The sequence below is a fragment of the Homalodisca vitripennis genome, chromosome 7 (assembly GCF_021130785.1).
Source record: "Homalodisca vitripennis isolate AUS2020 chromosome 7, UT_GWSS_2.1, whole genome shotgun sequence".
In the NCBI taxonomy this organism is placed as follows: Eukaryota; Metazoa; Arthropoda; class Insecta; order Hemiptera; family Cicadellidae; genus Homalodisca; species Homalodisca vitripennis.
In genome coordinates, this window is record NC_060213.1 from 46177558 (window position 1) to 46199916 (window position 22359).

Here is a 22359-nt window from a genome sequence, read left to right on the forward strand (position 1 = left end):
ACATGCATTGCAAAAACTTTCTTGAAATGCAAAACACTAATTTATTCATTTTTATTTTTTCTATGTGCAAGAACTTTGAACACTGCTCTTTACTACTTCATACAAAACTACCAAATTCAAGATTGGAAGATGATTACATATAAAGTCCTATCTCCAAAACGAAATTAATTATAAAACATATTGTATCTGAACATCTCACTTAGATTCTCTTATATTTTTCACGTCTTTCATCACAAACTTGATACGACTTCTTTCACTACCCTTTCTAGTGTATAACTGAATTGAAAAATATTGTGTAATACAAATTGAAAAATATCTTGATTCAATGTCAAGAGACACCATTCCTTAACTCCTGGATTCAATAAACACTCTGCTTGCAATAAATGTGTTGTAATCTGGAATTCTGCTCCGTAAGCAAAGACTGCAAATTGATTAAATAACGTTGTAAAAATTGGTTTTAGGAATTTCAAAATTTTCATTACAGAAGTTGTTCCTCAATAGTTTTACATAGTCTGAGCTTAAATAATTCGTCTGCAAGATCACATTTGTGCTTCCTGCTGTCACATAACATTTCAATTTTTTAACTTGGTTGTTGTAAAAAGATGATTCAAATGTACCCAACAATAGTAAAATCTTGTAACTTATGTATTTGGCAAAAATGATTCTAATCTCAATTATACAAAAAGTTATCACAAGAGCGAAATACAGATGATTAAATATTTTGAACATCCAATGAACATTTGATCTGGAATTCCACAAACAGCAGGAAACATCCACCAAGTTGCCATAGCTTGATGTAAGTCAAACATTGCAGGAATAACTTATGTTAGGAAGTTTAAGTTTCCAGAATTAATTTTAATGCAATAGATAGTGGATCTGACCATGGAAGTCTTAAAGTGCAACAGCACAACCATTTACAATATCTGAAACATACCTATACTGTACTGGTAGGTACAGTATAGGTAATCTTAGAGGTATAGTAATCTTAGAGCCGAAGAGAGGCATCTCTAACATTTATCCATTAAGCATTTTTGTCAAGATAACAAGCTGTGGAAATGCTACTTAAGCAAGCTGAAACGGTCATTGAGATTTTAACGACCAAAAATATGAATATTAAGAGCCCAATTATAAGAAAGAGCTATTACACCAAAGTTTGAATGTATGAAAGAATTACCAAATTTAAATTGTATTTCTTGGTTATTTCAATGAGTATAATTTTGTTTGTACAGTTCCAAATTTTCAAGGTTTGATTTTTACTTAAGTACAGTATATAAAATAATTTCATTTTTAAATCTTTATTTTTGTGATGTCTAGTAAGCTTTTAAACAGTTACCAGACAAGATTTATTTTTAAACAGATTTGAAGAATGAATTCCAAATAGCGTTATGCTCAGTTTTGTTACAACAATTTTTTTTCTAACAACTTATTTTGTTCAGTAAGGGATGTATAATCATTTCATTTGATGTATCAGTGATGCATTGAAAAAAACATCCACTTCTTTCATCACATCTAAGACTTGTCTAAACCATTTTCTTTTTTATTCCTGCATATTTATATCACCTGCCATTCATTAGAACATTATGGCTATTTTGTCATTACTTTGTGTACCATTGCGTGGAATAACAATATTTTACAATTAAGGTAGAATCCACTTTTTGATTTTCCCTTCCAATATGGATACTGAAATTATTATTAACACAAAAAATAGACAAGCAACAATTGAAATGTACAAAACAAAATGTTTATTGTACAGGTAAATACACAAAATACATTAATATTTCTTTAGTTCAGGTGAGAATTCAATATAAACAGTATATTTACAAAGTTATACTATATAATCATTAACAAAATTATTTACAAAGAGAAATGTACAATACAACTTATAAATAAATTCTTCACTCACAGTCAACGGTGATTCTGTTATTTAAATAAAAAAATACATTTTCAAGATTAAAGAAAATTATTTTAATAAAGCTGTTGTAAAAATTAAGTAGACTATAAAACATAAAGAATCTAAACCCGGAAAATCGCTTGACTTTTAATTGTACAATTTTCAATATTTTCTTATAGCACAACTGTTTTGTTTAAAATGAATAATTTCTTAATATATAATAATAAATAAACGAAACTACCTTCAATTTAAATAATAATTTTAGTAACAATATTACTGCATGAACAATAATAAAACAATGAGAACTTGCTATAATATAGTAACCTTAACAAAATGAAAATATGATAATACATTCAAATAGAATATATATATATATATAATATTTGTCCATAACAAACATAACTGTAATATAGTAGCCTACATAATTAATGAAACAAAATTTTATCAGTTATAATACAAGGTACTTTTTATGTTGAACACTTCCGCATAAGACAGCACACATGAACTCGTTTACAGGTCCAGAGCTTCATTATATGACAACTCCCAGCATCTTGATGTCCTTGGAAGATATTCCCTACTTCGATAGAGGGGGTCCGGATGTCTTGTGTATGTAATTTGTTCCAAATTTAAATACCCATATTATATAGAGTGACACTGACACACAGTGTCATAGCTCTAACAAATTCTGTAACATTTGGTCTATTTGATTAGCTACTAATTTTAATACCTACAAATATATTTTCAAACTACGAGGACTTGAGGACTTAATCTGAAAAGAGCGTATTTTTTAAAAATATTTTATAAAAATGTCATATGATGACAATACAATTATTTTCTTTTAGTTTGTTTCATGGGGTTTTGTTTGGATGAAATTGCGTTCTACTTGTTCTAATTACTTTAGTCCAGAATTACGTTCGAAGTTTGTTGTTTACGGTTTGTATACACCAAGTATACTAAAGAATTGTTGGCTAATATACATTCTTTTATTATTTTTGGAGATTGGTAATTAACAATGTGAAATGTTTAACTAAGAGGGATCTAGTTTAATATTTTATCTAAATCAAGTGCTATCACTATTTCACAAATACTATCTACCAAAAGTGTTACATTAAATAAAGACAATTGATTTACGATTTGAGTTTGTTGAATATATTCATGTAGATACGTTTAAAAAAATACAAGGGTCACAATAAACGTAAACACGTTCATATAATAAAACTGTGTTTCAATTCTTCTGTCACAAAAATAGGTAAATTCAAATGAGTTTCAACTAAATGAAATGAACATTAATTTAAATCATTTCCTACTTAGTAAAAACTCAAATTATCTTAATTGTACATTTGTTAAGTCTGAACTAGATTTAATAACACAGTAATAAATTGTTATGTTGTCCGAGTTTTCATATGTAAAAATTCATAACAATTATAAAATAAATATGTCCTATCTTTTAGGTTTATTGACTTGTGTATTTTAAAGTAATATACATTTTTAATATAAATAATTTTCAAAAAAGGTATCTTTTATTTGTTAAAGTTTATTTTTTTAATTACATATACATTTTTTCTTTAATAATGTGCATTATCAACATTGTTGGAATGATTATCCATAACATTCAAATCATAATAACAAATTAACTTTGTTGTTTGTATGATTTTAGAACAAATTTGAATTTCATGTTCTAATCCATTAATGGATTATCTCTATTAATAATTTTACTTTACAACATTTGAAATAATTGATTAACATAAGAAGCCCAATACTGCTTTTTACATACAATTATGGTAACTTTATGGGCCTTTGGGTGATATCACTAACAAAAATAATACTGGCTATTCATTGTAATTGACATTTAGTTTTCTAACAGACGTGTCAATTCTTTATTCACCGGTGTCTTATGTTCTGACTATATCCAACAGGTTACCAATGTTGGATGTCAATTAAAGATTCAGTTTTTATTGAATGCAATTCTTCTTTGCCTTGATCAAAGTCAGTCATCATCGTAAGCAAATGCATACTAGACTGTTGCCTGAAATTTCCAGTCTTGGCAGACAGATCTAAACTCACCCCAGGAATGGACATTTCATTGTGTAAGGTGTTGAAGGACGACTGAAAATAAGCTCCAGAAGAGTATCCCCTTTCATGAACAGCTACATTCTGTAACCTATGAAGAACTGGCAACTCGGCGTCTTCCAACTTTTCTTCTTTAATAGATTCGACTTTAAATTCAAATTTTGGATCCACCACGTCACTACTCATTCCGTGAACTTTATTCATATGATGTCTTAAGCTCTGTAACTTGTAAAATCCCACTTTGCATATATTACAACTGAAAATTTGCCTCTGATCAGCATGAGTCTGTTGGTGTCTTTGTAGCGAATACTTCTCTTTAAAATTTTTCCCACACTGGTCACAATGAAATGGCTTTTCCCCACTGTGAGTTTTAAGGTGATGCTCGTATTTGTACTTTGCTCCAAACAACTTGCCACAATCTGAGCACTTAAAAGATATAGTACCCGGTTTCACCAGTCCATGGACGAGCATATGTCGATCTAAATCGCTCTTTCTGCGGTATGATTTAGTACACAAGTCACATGTAAAAGGACGAACAATTGAGTCTCCATTCGAGATGTAGTAATTCTGATGTAATATTTGAGTTGATTCACTTGTATTGCTTTCATGAGAGTTCTTCTTCAGCAAGTATGCCTTGAGCAAATTGTTTTCTCGCTTCTCTACTTCTGCAACAGTGGGAACTTTCAGGTCAAAATGTGTTAAGAAATGATCTTTTAAATTTTCTACAGAGATAAAGGACTGACCGCATTCACTACACATGTGGGTTGCTTTATCCTCTTCTGTGTTTATCTGGACCGGCACTTCAGTGTCAGCTGAAGTAACCTCCTCTGAGTGCACAGCCATGTGCTGTACCAGTTGATGGTTGGACTCAAACAAAGCACCACACATTGCACAAACAACAGGTTGTTCGATTTTGTGAATCAGCGAGTGTAAATTTAGATTTTCATGGCTCATAAATGACTCACCACACGTGTTGCAGACGTATGGTTTATCCAACAAAACATTCTCCTTCTTCACAACAGCTTGTGATTGATCTTCCGATGTAGTTGTCTTGGAGTGTACCAACATGTGTCGTCTCAGGTAAAAACGTGCCTTAAATTTTACTCCACAAACTGAACAAGGAAATGGTCTGTCATCAGTATGAACCAAAGAGTGAAGTCTCAATTTAAGCCTACTTGTGAAACTTTTTCCACATACATTACACAGAAGCGGCTTTACATCCATAGTTTCCTCTTTCATTTCAGTAACGTCTGTGTTTTCTATGCCCAAAAATGGGTTTGACTTAGTATGCACCATCATGTGACGTTTGACATGGTCTTGTGACTTGAACAATGTTCCACAAATTGGGCAAGGGTAAGGTCTTTCATCAGTATGCGTCAATGCATGCAATTTTAGACTTCGGCTTTTTGTAAAAACTTTCCCACAAATATTACATTTGTTAGGTTTCACATCAGAATGCACCACCATATGTTGGTTAAGGTGCACACGAGTTTTAAATGACATTTTGCAAACTTCACAACTGAAAGGTCGTTCTTTCATGTGAGCCGTGGAATGCAATTTTAATGCTTCTTTAGACGCAAATGCTTTTCCACACTCATTGCAAATTTCAGGTTTTTTATCATCTGGAAACTCTTTCTTTATGTGAGGCACTCTTGAATCACTCAAATCCGCAACAGACTTCTTCAAGTGCATAAGCATGTGCCGTTTCATACTGTTAGCATACTTGAGAGAAGTCCCACAAATTTTACACTCGTGTGGTTTTACATCATTATGAACTAACAAATGTTGCCTCAGAAGATCACGTCTCTTGAACGACTTTCCACACTGGTTACAATCATGGGTCACACACGCCTTAATATTGAGAACCTCTTCCTTCTTAATATTTTGAATCTCATGCATTCTAACATGCTTCTCATATAACGACTTCTTATTCAAGCCTTTGCCACAGACCTTACATATATGAGAATACCCCATCCCGTGTACTGCCAAATGGTCCTTCAATTGTTTCAACGTTTTAAATGAGTTGTGGCATTCCGCACATTTGAAAGGCCGTTCTTCAGAATGTGTAGTAGCATGAGTACGTAGACCTCTACGAGATTTAAAGCCTTTTCCACATGTGGAGCAAAAGAAAGATGTCTCGTCTGAATGTGTGAGCACATGTTCTCGAAACCTGTATGGTGATGAACTCAATAATTTACCACAAAACTCACACAAAAAACTTCTCTGGTAAATCCCAACTCCGTGAATTCTCATATGCTTTCTCCTTTTTTCGTTTCCTAGGAACTTCTTCGGACAGTAATCACACTTGAAAGTCCTCAGAGTCTGACACACAGGTGTCATGTGTCTAACCAGCTCCCGTTTGTAAAGATATCGTCTGTTGCACACGTTGCAACTGAATACTTTGACCGTCTCACACTTGGATGCCACATGTTCGTCCAACTTCTCCTGCTTGTTGAACCGTCGCAGACACCCCCTACACTGGAAGCGAAAACATGTCTTTGACTGTTGGTGCGCCTTAAGCAATGTATCGTTCATAAACATTTTTTTACAAACACATTTTCTAAACTTCCTGTAACGGTTGAAACAAGTCTTGTAATCGGCACTTGATTTTTTGTGTTTTTTCTTTGGCTTTGGAAGACGCAATTTAACAGCAGAGAAGAAGGGTGAAATCTCCCCATTCTGCAAAAAATAAAAATATTCAACAACATTATATGAAGAGTTACATGGTTTGATATTAATACACAACTTATACTTCCACATTTTTCATATTATTAATTACTGATAAAATCCTCCGGACCTATCTAAATTACAATGTATTTATCAGATACTGAACCAGAAAAATATGAATTTTGATTTCTGACTTTATTTGCATCATGTAAAACTACAGAAAAAAAGTAATAAACATTTTTGTTGCCATGGATGTGCACATGCTATTCTACAGAATAACTCTGATGTGCCTTGCAAGAAGTTCACTAACACAATGACAAACAGGTACTAAGATTTGTTGCATCAGCTGTTGAAGATTTTACAAGTTCTCTTTCTCGAGCATTATGTATGAGTCAAAGATTATAACCTTAAAGCACTGACAAGTTCTTAATCGTTTCACTAAGAGTGATCTGATAAGGTACAGGAAGCACACATAAATCATAGATGGAAATATGTCCCATCAAGTCAGTTAGTAATGAAATATTATCTATTTTACTTCTCTCAACTTTCACTACACAAAGCAGTTAAGTCAAAGTATTTCCTTCATAAAACTTTAAATTCAAATAATTAAATTATGTATTGCTTAAAAATATCACATTGTTTAATTTAACCATATGCTTTAAAAAAATTAAAATTTGCTTACATCACCCTTATTATTCTGAAATTTATTGTAGCACTATCAGAAATCAACCTCAGAAATACCTCAAATAGTTAACACTATTTTGGTTGAAAGTAAGAAAAAATTAATAATAACACTAAAATGTTTCAAGTTTTATTACATTTTATTTTATTTCATTAATTTAATAATTACGGTTTACAATTATTTAATACCAATTAGTTTTTTTTTATTAGACTAATAAAACTAGAAGAAAATATTAAGTACAAAATGTAGAAAATTATTCCATAAAAGTCATTGACCATTGAGTTTCAAGATAAATCAATACACTTTCTACTGAACTGAGTACGGCACTAAAAGGGTTAAAAGTATAAGACTTCATTCTAGTAATAACTTTGTTCTGTTGATGAAATGCACTGAATGAATACTTTTCTTACCTTGTTGGAGCATAGTCTGCACTCCCCGTCTTCCAAACGGTGAAGAAGCACCATCAGTATCCTTCTTTCACATAGAGGCAGCATCTGAGAAAAACAATACAAATAAAACCTGTATTCCTCTTTTTTAAACTTATTTATTTTATACCTAAAAAAAAATTGGTTCCTTCAATCACTTCTGCAACGTTTTTGTGGAGTTTAGTGAATTTCTTCAATTGGTCTGTTCTATTAACACACATTTGGCTATAGGTAAAGTCTCAAGCAGTTATATGATTGCTCTTATCTCTTCCAGTGCATTAATAGCTCTTTTGACAATAGGACATACATTGACAATAATGATTTATTCAAAAATGAAGTTCTACTAAGGCTTTTTGGTTCTGACTTCATTTTTGTGTGAATACATTTTCTGTTAAATCACTCAATATCATGTTATGGATAATATTATCCAATAGTAAAAAAGTAGATACATAATTGTTTGAATAAATTGCTTTAACAAAAGTGTTAAATGCACTTTTAATAACATGTTTAAATTCCAATTAGTTCAAAATGAAAAATTTTACAAAACAGGATACTAAACTTAAACAAGTAAAATATATTTTTTTAAATAACCAAAATCAAATGTACTTGACTGTGAACAACTCTTTGTTACTAGCGTTTTATATTGGCCCTGTAATGTAAGTTATCTGGGTAGTTACTGAATTATTTATTAAGAAATCTTGCTACTTCTTTTGAATTTTTTTGTCTCTTTCGTTGTGGTAAAAAACTTACAACAGTATTTTGAATCCATCCAATTTTTAACCTTTATGATACGTATGTCGGACGTTGTGCAGCATCATATTTCGCCGCTTCAGCTCTAAGTAAGACAGCCTCCGAAATTATAATAACATCGCTTTGCTTCATTTTCAGCCAATCTGGGATATTTCTGATTGGCGCTGTGATCATGTAACACTCTCAGTAATTATTACATGACCGCTGAAGAACAATTATCATCTGTTGGTTTTTGTTGTAATCAGTTACCTAGTCTTTTTTCAGAGATGTCTGATAATTTTAAATCTAATCATACTTTACCTACTTTATATCATCAGTAACTGTGATGCAGATGGAATATTCCACTATTTTTTTTTCCTCTACACAATACTATGAATAATAAAATAACTTTTTTATGCTTGCCTGTCTTTCCTTGTAGTTTTCCTGTCGATTGGTACTAATATTAATATTCTCTTTTCCTTCCATTGTATTTTCTTCCATTGTATTTTCATCATCAGGTTCAGCTTTAATTTCCTTAAAAAAGTTAAATACATGTTAATTATTACTAAAATAAAGAGAAAAATAATTATGTAAGAAATAACTACTGTACCGCAGGCTATAGAAGATGGTGTGGTATTGCAATTGTAACGCTGTTTAAGATTTCTGTCCAAAAGTTCTTGGACCTAAAAGAATTTTTTGTGAGCAAGTATTTTTAAATACAAATCACCTAAATGTACTATAATATTCCAAAGAAATTAAGGTAACAATTGCAATGGAACAAACATTTATAATGCACACAAATGAAATTAAATCCAAATCTTTTGTTTTGTAAAAGTATTTAAAGTTAATATTATCTTATTTTTTCATTTTGATTACTCAAAAATAAATACAATACTCAATTGAATGGATTGTATTCAACATTATCACACTCAAAATTAACTGTAATAGACTTCTTTATGAGAAGTTATGCAAATGTGTCTATTGCTGTGATTTAAATTTGGGTGTATTATCTAAAGGTTAACTGACGTGGAACACTGAGAAAAGTTAAGTTTTTAGAAGTCAAACTGTAGTGTAGATTTTAGTAATTGATCAAGCTCTTTAGATCATTACCAAGTACATGTCTTTTAAGAATGTCATAATATTTCATTGCTAAAACAGTTTGTAGGAATAGAGATAAATAAAAGTATTATTGTTTCCACGTAAAGTCCAAAGAAAATTGTAACTTATTAACAAGATATACACATTTAATTAGTTTACTTACTACAGTTTTGTCAGGTTCCATGACTGGCCCCGCATCAGGTACACAAGAAAATAAAGCATTTTGTTTGGAATTGGTAACATCTGTGTCCGATTTGTTGACTGGGTAAACTTCTGGCACACAAGACAAAACCTCTGATACTAAATTTGTAACTTCCATGGGTCTGTTGTCTGAAAGAGTTTCTTGTTCACTATGAGATAAACCCACTGATATTGCATTTGCAACTTCCATAGGTCTGTTGTCTAAAATAATTTCTGGCCCACTGTTCGACAAAGCTTCTGATACTGCATTTGTAACTTCCATAGGTCTGTTATCAGGAAAAGTTTCTGATCCACTACACGACAAACCATCTGATACTAAGTTTGTTGCTTCTGTAAGTTTGTTGACAGAAGAAATTTCTAGTTTATACGAAGACCTAGTTCTTCTTTTCGGTTGTACAGGTTTAGAAGTTCCTGATTTGCAAGAAATCACAGTAGTTTCTAAGTTACTTGCTAGTAATTCTTCCTTTTCATTAGAAGGTAAAGTTTCTAGAATAGGATTAATAACTTCTGAAGGTTTGATAATAGAAGTTACAGGTTTGCAAGAAGGCAATGTTTCTGACTCGCAACATGAAGTGATTTCTGGTTCACAAGACATCAATACTCCTGATGGATTTGTAACTTCTGTAAGTGAGCTGGTAGGAGAAGTTTTTGAATCGTTAGACGACAAAGCTTTTGATACTGAATTTTTAACTTTTCTACGTTTGCTAGAATAAATTTTTGATTTACGAGAAGACCGACTTCTTCGTTTGGAATTTGAAGGTTTAGAAGTTTCTGATTTGCAAGAAATCGTATTATATTCTAAGTTACATGAAGAAACCTTTTCTACATCAATAGAAGGCAAAGGTCCATCTATGAGATTTGTAACATCTGCTGGTTTGATAATTGAAGAAGTTACAGATGTACGAGAAGGAGAGATTTCTGTTTCACAAGAAGGCAAAACTTCTGATGGATTTGTGACTTCTGCATGTATGCTGGTAGGAGATGTGTTTGGATCGCTAATCAACAAAGCCTTCGCTACTGACTTTACAACTTTTCTACGTTTACTAGAATAAACTTTTGATTTACGAGACCTACTTCTTCGTTTGGAACTTTTAGGTTTAGAAGTTCCTGATTTGTCAGAAATCATAGTAGATTCTAATTTACATGAAGGAAAATGTTCTAGTTCAATAGAAGGTAAAGTTTCGGCAATTGGATTTATAGCATCTGCAGGTTTGACCAAAGAAGTTACAGGTATGCAAGAAGAAAATATTTCTGGCTTACAAGACAACAAAGCTTCTGATGGATTTGTAACATCAGCAGATTCTTTGTCTGGAGAAGTTTCTGACTCATGAGATGACAAAGCCTTTGACAATAAATTTCTCTTTCTACGTTTTTTGGAAGGAGATATTTTTGATTTGCGAGAAGACCTACTCCTTCGTTTGGAATTTGCAGGATTAGAGGTTCCTGATTTGCAAGAAATCATAGTAGTTTGTCCATTACAAGCTACTCGTTCTGTAGAAAGCAAAGCTTCTTCTTTGGAATTTAAAACATCTGCAGGTTTGATAATAGGAAAAGTATCTGCTCTGCACGAAGAATATGTTTCTGATTCACATAAAGAGGAGTTTTCTGGTACGATATTAATAAAACCTGAAGTTTTAGTAAGAGGGTGAGTTTCTGGTGCTGATTCACAAGAAGGCAAATTTTCTGTTTTGCCACAAGGCACGTCCACAGGAATACAAGCAGATGAATCTGCAGGTTTAAAATTAGGCACGTAGTCTGATTTTGAAGGCACATGTTCTATCTCTCGAGAATGTTGTATTCTGAAACAAAAAAGTAAAGACTACACAACATATATTAATATATATATGTATATATATATATATATATATATATATATATATATATATATATATATATATATATAGGTTAACAATGGATAAGCTGTAGTAAAAATGATTTTCTTATTTCCTTCATTATACATATATTTATTAATAATGCTATTTTATATGTGATAATATAAAATAGGCCTTCTTAGTAATAAAAAAAAACCACAAGTCATAACAAAATACTGTGCATACCTGAGCATATTGGCAAAAATAGAATCACCATTGTCACTTAGAATGTATTCCTCCTCTTCCTCTGGGCCTATGGGCAAAAACTTAAAATATAACCTTGTTATTTCCAGACAGCTTAAAACACAACACCTACAGCCTACATTAGATCATGACACATTTTCATACTGAAAGTCAATATTTTTTTAATGCAATTCTGATTAATATATTACTTACCATCTAACCTATATTATTATCTATATAATATTAATGATATTTTAAATTGTAGGTAATTTTTTATTGTAATTATTCAAAAGTACTTTTTAAATGCATACAATACCTTCATCTCCCATAAGTTCTTGAGGTAGTTCTCGTAATTCATTTATATAGCATCCAGAAAGTGTGTCTGAAAAAAATATTCCAATTAAAGCAACAACTTCGAAAAAAATTAACTCTTTTACATTAGTACAAAGATTTTCTGTGATTCCTAAAAGTGTGCCAGAATTACCTACTAACCTATCTAAGCAGGCACGCACACACACACATAAATATAAACGTTCAATTAAATTAATAATGTAACTAGCGGAAGGTTTTAAGGTTCTCAACTTTGCGCTGAAGAAATGTACAAAATCTGGTGAGTAAATAGGACTTAACAACACAAACTGAGTAGATTGATTATGTTCAACCAACTGGCAAATGGTGATCAATTAACTTGGAGGAAACTATTGTGAGGAACCAATCTATCAACTTCCATTATTGACTTATCACTTTGGTAAAGTTACGGCTCTGTTACTGGGTACTTTTTTCTTATTATCAGCTCGCTGTGTCCATTCTGTTCCCCTAAATTCAGCATTTCAAAGCTTATTATATAAAATAGTAAACAAATTATATTTGAAAATCTCATAAAAGCTTAGACCAAGTAAAACTTATTTATACAAAAATCCAGATATAAAAGAATAGACCATAAATATCCAAATTGTATAAGCGAACAATTACTATAGGCCTACACTAAATTATTAAATATCAATTTTCAAGTTTACTTTTAAGGTAAACAGCAAATGTAATAACTACTTGACCTTATCACACTACTGTCCAATAGATGGACTAGTGTTAGATCAATGTAAAACGCCTCAGTCTAATAAAGTGGATTGTTCACTGTTGCTATTACATTTAAGTTATTTATTGCACTTCCAATAATGCAAATGTTTTGAAATCAAATTAAACAATTCAGTATTGACTACACTACATGAGAAAACTACTTTCATGGTCAATGCTTTGTGCATGTCTATTATCAATTATTTGTTATGTGCATTTAGCATGTTTTGCTTGCAGCCGGTACATTTCAAGAAGACAGCATAACATTTTGTATGCATGTTAAAACAAATGTATGTAATAACAACATTTTTAAATGAAAGAGGCTTAATTTTTTTCTAATAATACACTTCAAAAAATCAATGTTTTATTTCTAAAAATGTAATTAATGTAATGTGAAGCTTCATATATTGTTATTGTTAGAAATCACAATTAATTACCTATAATTATTAATATTTAAGTTATCTAAAATGAATGACTTAAATGGTGATAGTTTAAATGTAAAACTTTGAATTTTAAACAAAATATGCTTTGGCAGTTATAGTAAAAGATTTTGTTATGTCAAAATAATTCAAAAAATTTCACAATTTTCCCTCTGATTATGTTATTTATTCCAGGCTCTCTCTAACTGTACAGATCTATCTATAAAACAAGAAAAAACACAATATGGTACCTAACTTCAACTAGTAACATTAAAATTAACAGTAAAACACTCACTAGGCATAGGATCAAAATCCGTCTGTGAATCTGAAGAATACAGCAAAACCTCACACAGACAAGATGGATCCATCATCTCTTCGGATAACAAGTCATCTGTAACAATAACCAGAATTGGAGCGGACATAATAATCTATTACAATACTACAGTTATATTTTTAAAACCATCAATATTCAAAACTGTTTGATGATAAAATAATGACATCAGTTTGTTTAAAGCTCGATGCTAACAATTAATAAGTGAAAGTATAACAGGATTTAAGTTATTTGCTATTATTATTTGTTAAAAGTACTGAAACTGTTTGTTAAAGTATAGTGATTGTAAACATTAAAAATCCGGTTATCCTTTCTAATACAATTTGATGATACTAACTGAATTATTGTGGTATAGTTTTAAATCTTGAACCATATAAAGCTTATTGTGAAACCATTATGTCACTGAGACCTCATCTAATATATTTTCTATATATTAGTATTTATGATTGTTTTCAGAAAACTTCAAGGAATAATAATTGCAACTAGGATAATATAGTCAAAATGTATGTTAGTGTATTATTATATTTCCTTGTTACTACTTAGACTGTGATTTTGCACATCAGTAATGACTGGACATGGCATTTTTTTTAATGATCATCCTTTCTCTTTTTTAATTTGTTGCATCTAAACTTTTCTATTTAAAACTAAAAAAGGCACATAAAGATATTCTGGTTTAGTTACTGTGGTATAGTGTCATATTGTTGTAATCTTTTTACATAGAGCTTCATTCGCAACTTTTTCAAACCTTATTCTTTTATAATTTTACTGAGGTATTGGAAACCAAAAACCGTTGTAATTACACGAATTTTGTGTTGAAAAGTTTTGGAGTTGATTTGGGGCAAGTCATGTATGATATTCTGATTTTTCAAATAATACTTGTAGACCAAGTATGTCTTTCGTCTTATGTCTTTAGAGATTTCAATTTGTTTTTGGTTGGTGGTAATATCTAAAACTAAGATTGTAAGGTTGTCTGCAAAAGCTAGACAATCTACTTCGATATAAGTTCCACGTAACTATATGGTTGATCCAAATTATTTTTTTACTTCTTGTATTTGCCATTCCTGGGTTAGTTTAGAAATGGAAACACTTTGTCTTTTTATCTAACTCCAATTTTTATTTCAAATGGTTCAGAAATTTCTTCCATGAATTATACATTTGATTATCAGTTGGTGTTTCTCTTAATAATACTAGAGTTTTAAGGTCCAGGTCCTGTTTTTTTTTCTATAAGAAAAAGAGCATTGGAGTTAGATGCCAACTGACTAATTATTGGGAATAGCACTAAAAGAACCATCAACCATGTTCGAGCGATGAATAAAAGAAACTAATCAAAGGAACTTGAAGTCAAAAATATCTTCAAAGTAAAACCAAATTTGAGTTCTTCCAATATGTTTCCTCTACCTAAAGATGCAATTTTTGTGTTAACCATAAAGTGTCTCAACAGTGCCATCACTCGATACTGATAGGGTAATTTGCCGCGCACAGAGCTGCTCCATAGTCAGCATATGTGTAGTGTGTTTCAAGTCCATGATGATCAAATTTAGCAATATATATATATATATATATATATATATATATATATATATATATATATATATATGTATATAATATATATATATATATTCTTCAATATCTCTGTTTTCCTGTCTAAGCATCCTTAAGTAACTTGTCAAAGTAATGTGCCTTACCTTCACTTGTGGATTTCTGATCCTGTTGCTGACTGACATCTTCCACATAATTTATATCACTTTTATGAACATTGGTTATCATTTCTGAAACAGCATGAGATAATCATGTGATAAAATTCAAAGTTTTATAGTCCAAGTACCAATACCAAAATTACACAGAGAAACATACAATCTTATTGTGAAATTCACAGGGGAAATCCTTTTTTAAGAAATAAATTTATATTGGCTACTCTATTTTTGGTGTAGGTTGTACCTATTAGGTGGAGAAAGGATCAAATATATTATCAAATGATAAATATTTTTATGAGTAAAATTTTTTTAGATTTTGAACTGTCTGACATAGCTTATATCAGCCAACATGATAAAGAGACTGAAAGTCGTATTTCAATCAATTAGCGCTAAATGATATATAAGTTCAGGCAAGACCAGAAGAGTAAAGTAATAACAAGGTAATAATACTGTTGAAATGATAGTTTTACAATTTTCAATTCTTAACTACAAATTTACTAACACTTAGTAGCTTTAGTTAAATTTATAAAGGCTCATGTAATTCCTTCTGGGTAAATAAATGCGTGACTTATTAAGCTGACAGACTCAAATTTCTTCCTTGTGTGACCCAACATCTTCTTTAGCATATCTGCGAAGTATATTTCAACTATTCATATTTGTTTTGTACAGTTTGTTTTATTTAGTAGCTAACACAGTAAAGGTCAAATAGTATGCAGGTTTAATCTTTTTTATTTAGTGACAAAGATGACAATTAACATAGATTTGTAAGGTAGTAAACAACAAGCAAAACCTAAACTAACTATTACCTAATACTACTCAGTGGGAGCTTATTTATCAACAGCACAGCACTAGAACTGTCAGCGACTATTCGCATTATCGGCCGGAGGCTTCATATTCGGACCATCTAGAATTTTTATGTGTTATACATCTATCTTTTTTGTACGCTGCCAACAGTGGAGGGCAACACCCAAAGATGCTGCTGAAGCCCCCAATGAAGTGTTTTCATTTGTAACCAGCAGTGTAAGGACTCAGACTTCCAGAGTCGTACATTAAAGTGCAAGAAATTTTCAATTGTAACAATTTGTTTTTTAACAAAAATTTTGGTCGCAGTTCTGTGCGGTACCTTTTGATTTTACACTTAACCTTCAAATATTTTTAAAATACTTCTTGTAAAATCTCAAAAATTATTTCTATGTGTTCTGACAATTACAGCAATAAACCACTAATTTCGGCTCCTGAACAACTTTATTAAACATTATTAAACCACTTTACAACGCCAATGTAAAAAAACAAGATGATGAAACGTTCATTTCCAAAACAACCTATGTAAATGACTCGATCACATCACAGGAAAAATAGTTCCAAAATAAACAAATACATTATCACTGGAATCAATAGCCTTGAATTCACAGTATACAAATCGTGATGATTGTGGTAAAGTGAATACATGATACATCAATTGCCACTAAAGATTGAATAATTTTAACAAATAACTTGTCATCTGTAGGTCTAAACATGATTGTTAAATTATTGACCACATTAGTAAATCATTATTTTGACACTGTTAACTTATTGAATTCTTTCTTCAGAACAAAAAAATATAAGGTTTAAAAGGGTGGGAGTGACAAATAACAAAGTTGCAGAACATTAAAAGTGGAACTACTTTTCTCATCCAGAGAAAATTTCCCCGTTTTACATCTGCGCCATGCATCAAATAATCATGTTGTGGCCATTAGTCAGCCTGATACTGGTCTTAGCTGAAATGTGCCATAATTATCTGTAACTTTCAGCAATTTTGAGAAATAATGTGAACAAACAATTTATATTAGAGAAAAACTAAACACGACTCTAACCATACCTTCCTAATTTTGAAAATACTTACAACCTACTTATTTAAACATTTGTTAGCCTCCAATTTCAAGATTTAAAAACAAAACATGACCACATGGCGAATTAACAAAAATCTCACTCACAAAAAAAGATGTTTAATTCAGTTAATTTAAAGAAATTAAATTTATTTTCCTTTAAAAATCTTTCAAAAACACATACATAATTTTTCAAACTCCCAAAACTAGTTGTTGGTATTAGAGTTGAAAACACAATAGTTCAGTATTGGACCTCATGGTCAAGATACGAGAGCCCAGTGATAGGCCTACATGAGATACTAAGTTAGTTGATGCTGTACCGAATTGACCATGAAACGCTCAGATAAGCTATCGACCGGCAAAACACGGATAACGAAAAGCACATTTATACAAATAGAACACAAATATGATACTTTCATTTTCAATATTAAAAAGGGGTGACTTCCACCCCAAATACAAGGAGGCTTCTACTCGTAAAATTATTAATATACGTTAAAATGTTTACAATAATTTAGAAATTACTAGTAGTTGAATGGGTTGACAGTAATGCCTCCAGGCATCATGGAGCACCAACCAAGCTAAGCATGGCAATGAATGAAACATATCCCTTGAAATAATACTCATTAGTAAAATATCTCAAAAGGGCTGAACACGAATGCTTGAGAGACATTACTCTCAGTAGCAAAAGGACAACTGCCACTACACTCGGCTGAGTACACAAATAATTCAATAATTACATTACAAATAAAAATAAAAACAGCATTTTTTCTGCCCAATTCTGGCACAATAATTCTACCTTACTTTAAAGTGTACTAAACACAAAACTTGTATAGAACACTACTTGCTTAAAATTTTCACGAAATATAAGATTTTCACCTTGCGATGTGATAAGAAGGTTTTAGGCCATACCGCTTCTTATCTCTTCCAAACTGGTGAAGATTTTTAAGCGCTCACACGATCTGAGCTTGATTAGTAATTTTTTCTTTTCTCTCAGCATTGCAGTGCCACACTAGGTGTTAGGGCCTACTATAGACCTCACTGACAGCCAGGAAAATTTTTGATTAATACTTTCACGTATGATTTGGCATGAGAAAATATTGATTACAAATGTACTTAGCCATTAGTGCTGGATTTGGTTGTGCCTTCAAGGCATTGTTTTTACAATAAGAAAAGTATAACTCGAGATATCTAAATTCAATCTCAAACTCCGTTAGTGCTCCAATCTCGGTGGGTCAATTAATCAATTAATTAAATAATCAACAAGGTAAGAACAAATTCACACTTTCCAATCTATAATAAATATGCAATAGACTCGCCATCACACCCAGGAATGTGTTCGCTTTGAATAAGTTCTTCGGTAAAAATAACAATGATTTTCCAACACTTACAGTAGGCTAATTTTTATGTTTTTCTTATCTTCTAAGGACTACCATCATATTAAAATAAGAAATAAATTAAATGACCCGAAATAGCATAGTGGCAAACAAGGTTGAAGCAAAAAAAGAAAAAATATAAATAAACTTCACCGTTAAGAAAAGAAAATTAGGCTAAAATGGTGAAAAACAGGTGAAAGTAGCAGACAATTCTTAGATTACGGTACCCTAAAACACAGCTGGTATCTAGACCTAATCTTCTTGCTCAAATTATCTGCCGTTCATTCATCTAAATTTTGACAGTGTTGTTATCTCCTCCTCTTATACCTACTCTCCTTGTACCCCTATCCAAAAACAATAATTCTTCAGTTTCTTAGCTCGATGGACTATGTGGGATAAAGTACAAACATATATGAAATAGTCTATGTTAATAATTTTAAATGTGTAAATGTGAAATTAACAACCGGAGGGGCAAAATACAAGTTTGATTACAGTAACCTAGATCTATTGATATCATCCTCCTGAACAAAACAATATAAGGATACGCGAATATTTGGATACATAGCAAACAAAAATGAAATTGGGGAGATTTTTACCCAAAGGCTAAATGATGTTTTTGTTAGTTTAGAGCTTCTGAGAATGATAATTGGCATGTTGAGAATGATATTGACCTAACACAGCACCAAAGGCGACAAACAAAGAACATCCCACGAGATAGTATCTAGTCCATCACTAAAAGATAAGATTCTAGAAGGTCTGAATATGAATGACCACTACTGCTATGTATGAAATACAACTTGAAAAAAGCAAATAAATAGGCCTAGGTATTGTAAATTCACCTAATCACCATAACTTCATAATATCATGCAAGAAAAATAGTTCCATTTTAACATTGTTCAACTAAGTTGTTTGTCATTTTCACCACCTTGGGTTGTTTAGTTCAGGAGGACAATTGCAAATAGGTTAATACTGTGAATCTTGTTACTAGTGTGGATTAAAAACAAATTTGAATATAGGCCTAATGCAAACAAGTTTAATCAAACATTCTAAAAACAATAAAGCCTCCACTGCCCATAGCAACTGAATGCGTAACCACCAAATGCCATAACCATCCAAATCACGGCAATGTTTTTAGACTCAATAATGTATGGAAACATAAAGGAAAGTATAAAACACTATTTTATTTTTGATCGGAATTTGATTTTTTGGTTAGGGTACGTACTGTCCCTGGATTGACTGCCACAATTGTATTTTAACCTCCCAAATTTAATCGTGTTAACTTAGACAACCAATAGAGGAGTGCCAATGCTTTTTAAAGTTGTTGAAATATGGTGATAGTAAACTTCGTGACAAATACCATTCCTGCACTAAATGTGCTGAAACAACAATCTTCAAAGAAATATATATCTTTGCCGCTGTGGCTTCAAATGGAACAATGTTGGCACAAGACCAAAATAAGTTTCAATGTTCGGAGCCATAATATCATAAGTCATGTATTCAAGGGGAAATATTTACTTTATAATATTACATTTACTAGATTATAAAGTCTTGGTAAGGATTAGCCTATCGGGCAAAAAGAGTTAAGGTCTGCAGTTTAATAAGCAGTCACCACGACAAATGAATCATCGATAATCTTGAGTATCATATCCTTGATACTTATAATTGTTTCAAACTACAAAAACCAAAATGTCAAATCAATTTATGTTATAGGCATTTCAAGTTACAGTATAATAATTCTGGTGCTTTTTTTGTAGTCATGTTTGTTTTGAGTTTTTTGAACAAAACACTAGGCTTAATTGATTTCTACCTTTAATTCTCGTTTGCATCTCCTCACTAAAAACTGGATACTTTGGATTTAAAGGATCAAGATCATTATCTTGTAGGCCCAGCCATTTGAAACATTTTTCAATGTTTAAAAACCCATTTTAATACAAAAATTAAAGTCCATTACCACTGCACATCTTGCCGATGTCATTACTCACTTCGCAACGATTTAACTTTGCTTGAATAAATTTAATTTTAAACAATACAGCATTTCTATTCTATAAAATAAAAACTAACATTGATTAATTATAAATATCTATAGATCAAATGTTTTTATATTCCATAGTTAATACGATTTTCGTGGTGGCCGCTTATTGTATTACAGCTGAGGAAACTCAGGTCTATCAAATTGTTTACTATAGTTATTAGAATAGGATATTTACTATTTTAGAACTGCAGCTAAATATAACAAGAGCAATCCGATATTACATTTTCAAACATGTTTATAACATTACCATTTCCTGTACTGTTATCATATCTGGGCATGGATTAAGTTAAACAAAACCATACATAACCTCACTGTCCTTGAGCACATAAACAAAACAATCCTTTTATTTCATTAAGAAGTATTTGATTTTATAAGGCAAACAAAATTTAGATACTTACTGCGTTATAAAATAAATTTACATATTTTGTTTTAACTAGCCTACTAGAACAATCCGCAGTTTCAGTAGACTAATTTTACAACACACCAATCAACCAATCACTTTTAGACGGACACGGAATTGGATTAGAAATCCAAAATTTTTATGACGGTGACGGCAACATAGAATGGAACAATGGAACAAGAGAACAGATAAGAGGAACGGAATGGGGACAGAGGAATATGGAGACTGGACTGTCTGCGCTGGTCTGACTTGCTCTCAGGATTGCCAACACTCGATCAATGTTAGTTACCATCTCTCAATACATTTGACCGTACTTTTTTATCATCATATTAATTTAATTTCTTAATAATTAAACCTTTACTGTTTATTTTGTATTCACTGTTACACCGTAAAAATAAATTAACCAATACTTTTATAAGCATTTTGGTTTATTATTGTTTCACAGTTAGAATTTCGATTTTCAGAGAATCAGCCAATGTAAAACAACTACAATAATTGAATCAACTAATTAACTTTCTGGAATATAAAGTATAATCTTGTTTCATATAAATATGATTAAAGCGTATTTTAAATCTTTATTGTTGGGACAAAAATGAGGTATGATGTTAATGAGTATGCAACATTTCCTGCGCCATTAAATGGTAGAAAAAGTGTTAGGAATGAATCTTCATTTTTACTATTTTATACTAAGTCTTTTGAACATCCTTATAATATGTTTTACTGCCCTACTTTTTATAATGTTTTGGATCTTAACATTTTTTTACGATGTCATGCGTGTTTACAGTGTAATATAGCAACAGAGAATGTAAATTTCAATATTTATATTTAATATCTATGTGACAAGTCAACATACTCAGTTGAATCATTGTATATCACTAGACTGTGTAACTTTTCACATAGGAACGCATTTGATAACATGTTTTAAACACAAGTAATATTTTCACTCTTCTTACTACCCGTGTGAATATAGAATTTTATTTAGAAGGTAAAAGTAAAATGAGTAGTACGCAATCTCCGCATTAAAGCAGAAATATATCAAGCTTTCAGTTGTGTCGGGAATGTTCTGCAACTACTTAGACCAGTATTGATGGATAATATTTAACATTCCCTTATATATGTGTATATTATATATATATATATATATATATATATATATATATATATATATATATATATATATATATATATATATATACATTGTTATTTACTGTACACGTGAGAAATCTTAATTTGAATTTGAATGTTTTTTTTAATTTAGTTTTCCTTGATCAGAGCCACTGTACTTTGATATTGAAAGTCGTTGTATAATATGTATTTTTTATAATGTCTAAAACATGTCTGTTTCGTCAAAAACATT

General features: G+C 31.1%; 1 protein-coding gene across 1 annotated transcript; it reads right to left on the reverse strand.

The window, feature by feature from the left end:
* Positions 1-2930: 2930 nt before the first annotated feature.
* Positions 2931-21331, reverse strand: LOC124365804. Its single transcript, XM_046821828.1, has 9 exons — positions 21001-21331; positions 15324-15407; positions 13603-13698; positions 12134-12199; positions 11821-11887; positions 9726-11562; positions 8888-8998; positions 7721-7804; positions 2931-6640 (listed from the first exon to the last, which is right to left on the reverse strand). Exons 2-9 carry the CDS (start codon positions 15403-15405, stop codon positions 3809-3811), a joined length of 5175 nt encoding a protein of 1724 aa, XP_046677784.1. The 5' UTR covers positions 15406-15407; positions 21001-21331; the 3' UTR covers positions 2931-3808.
* Between the last annotated feature and the right edge of the window lie 1028 nt (positions 21332-22359).

What these genes read in the sequence shown, in the direction of transcription:
- LOC124365804 (XM_046821828.1), bottom strand. Translation starts at nt 15,405, where the DNA reads ATGATAACCAATGTTCATAAAAGTGATATAAATTATGTGGAAGATGTC. An exon ending in GGATTTTGATCCTATGCCTA is followed by an intron (nt 12,200 to 13,602) that starts GTGAGTGTTTTA and finishes TATTTTTTTCAG; the next exon opens with ACACACTTTCTGGATGCTAT. An exon ending in ATTTTTGCCAATATGCTCAG is followed by an intron (nt 11,563 to 11,820) that starts GTATGCACAGTA and finishes TTTTTGTTTCAG; the next exon opens with AATACAACATTCTCGAGAGA.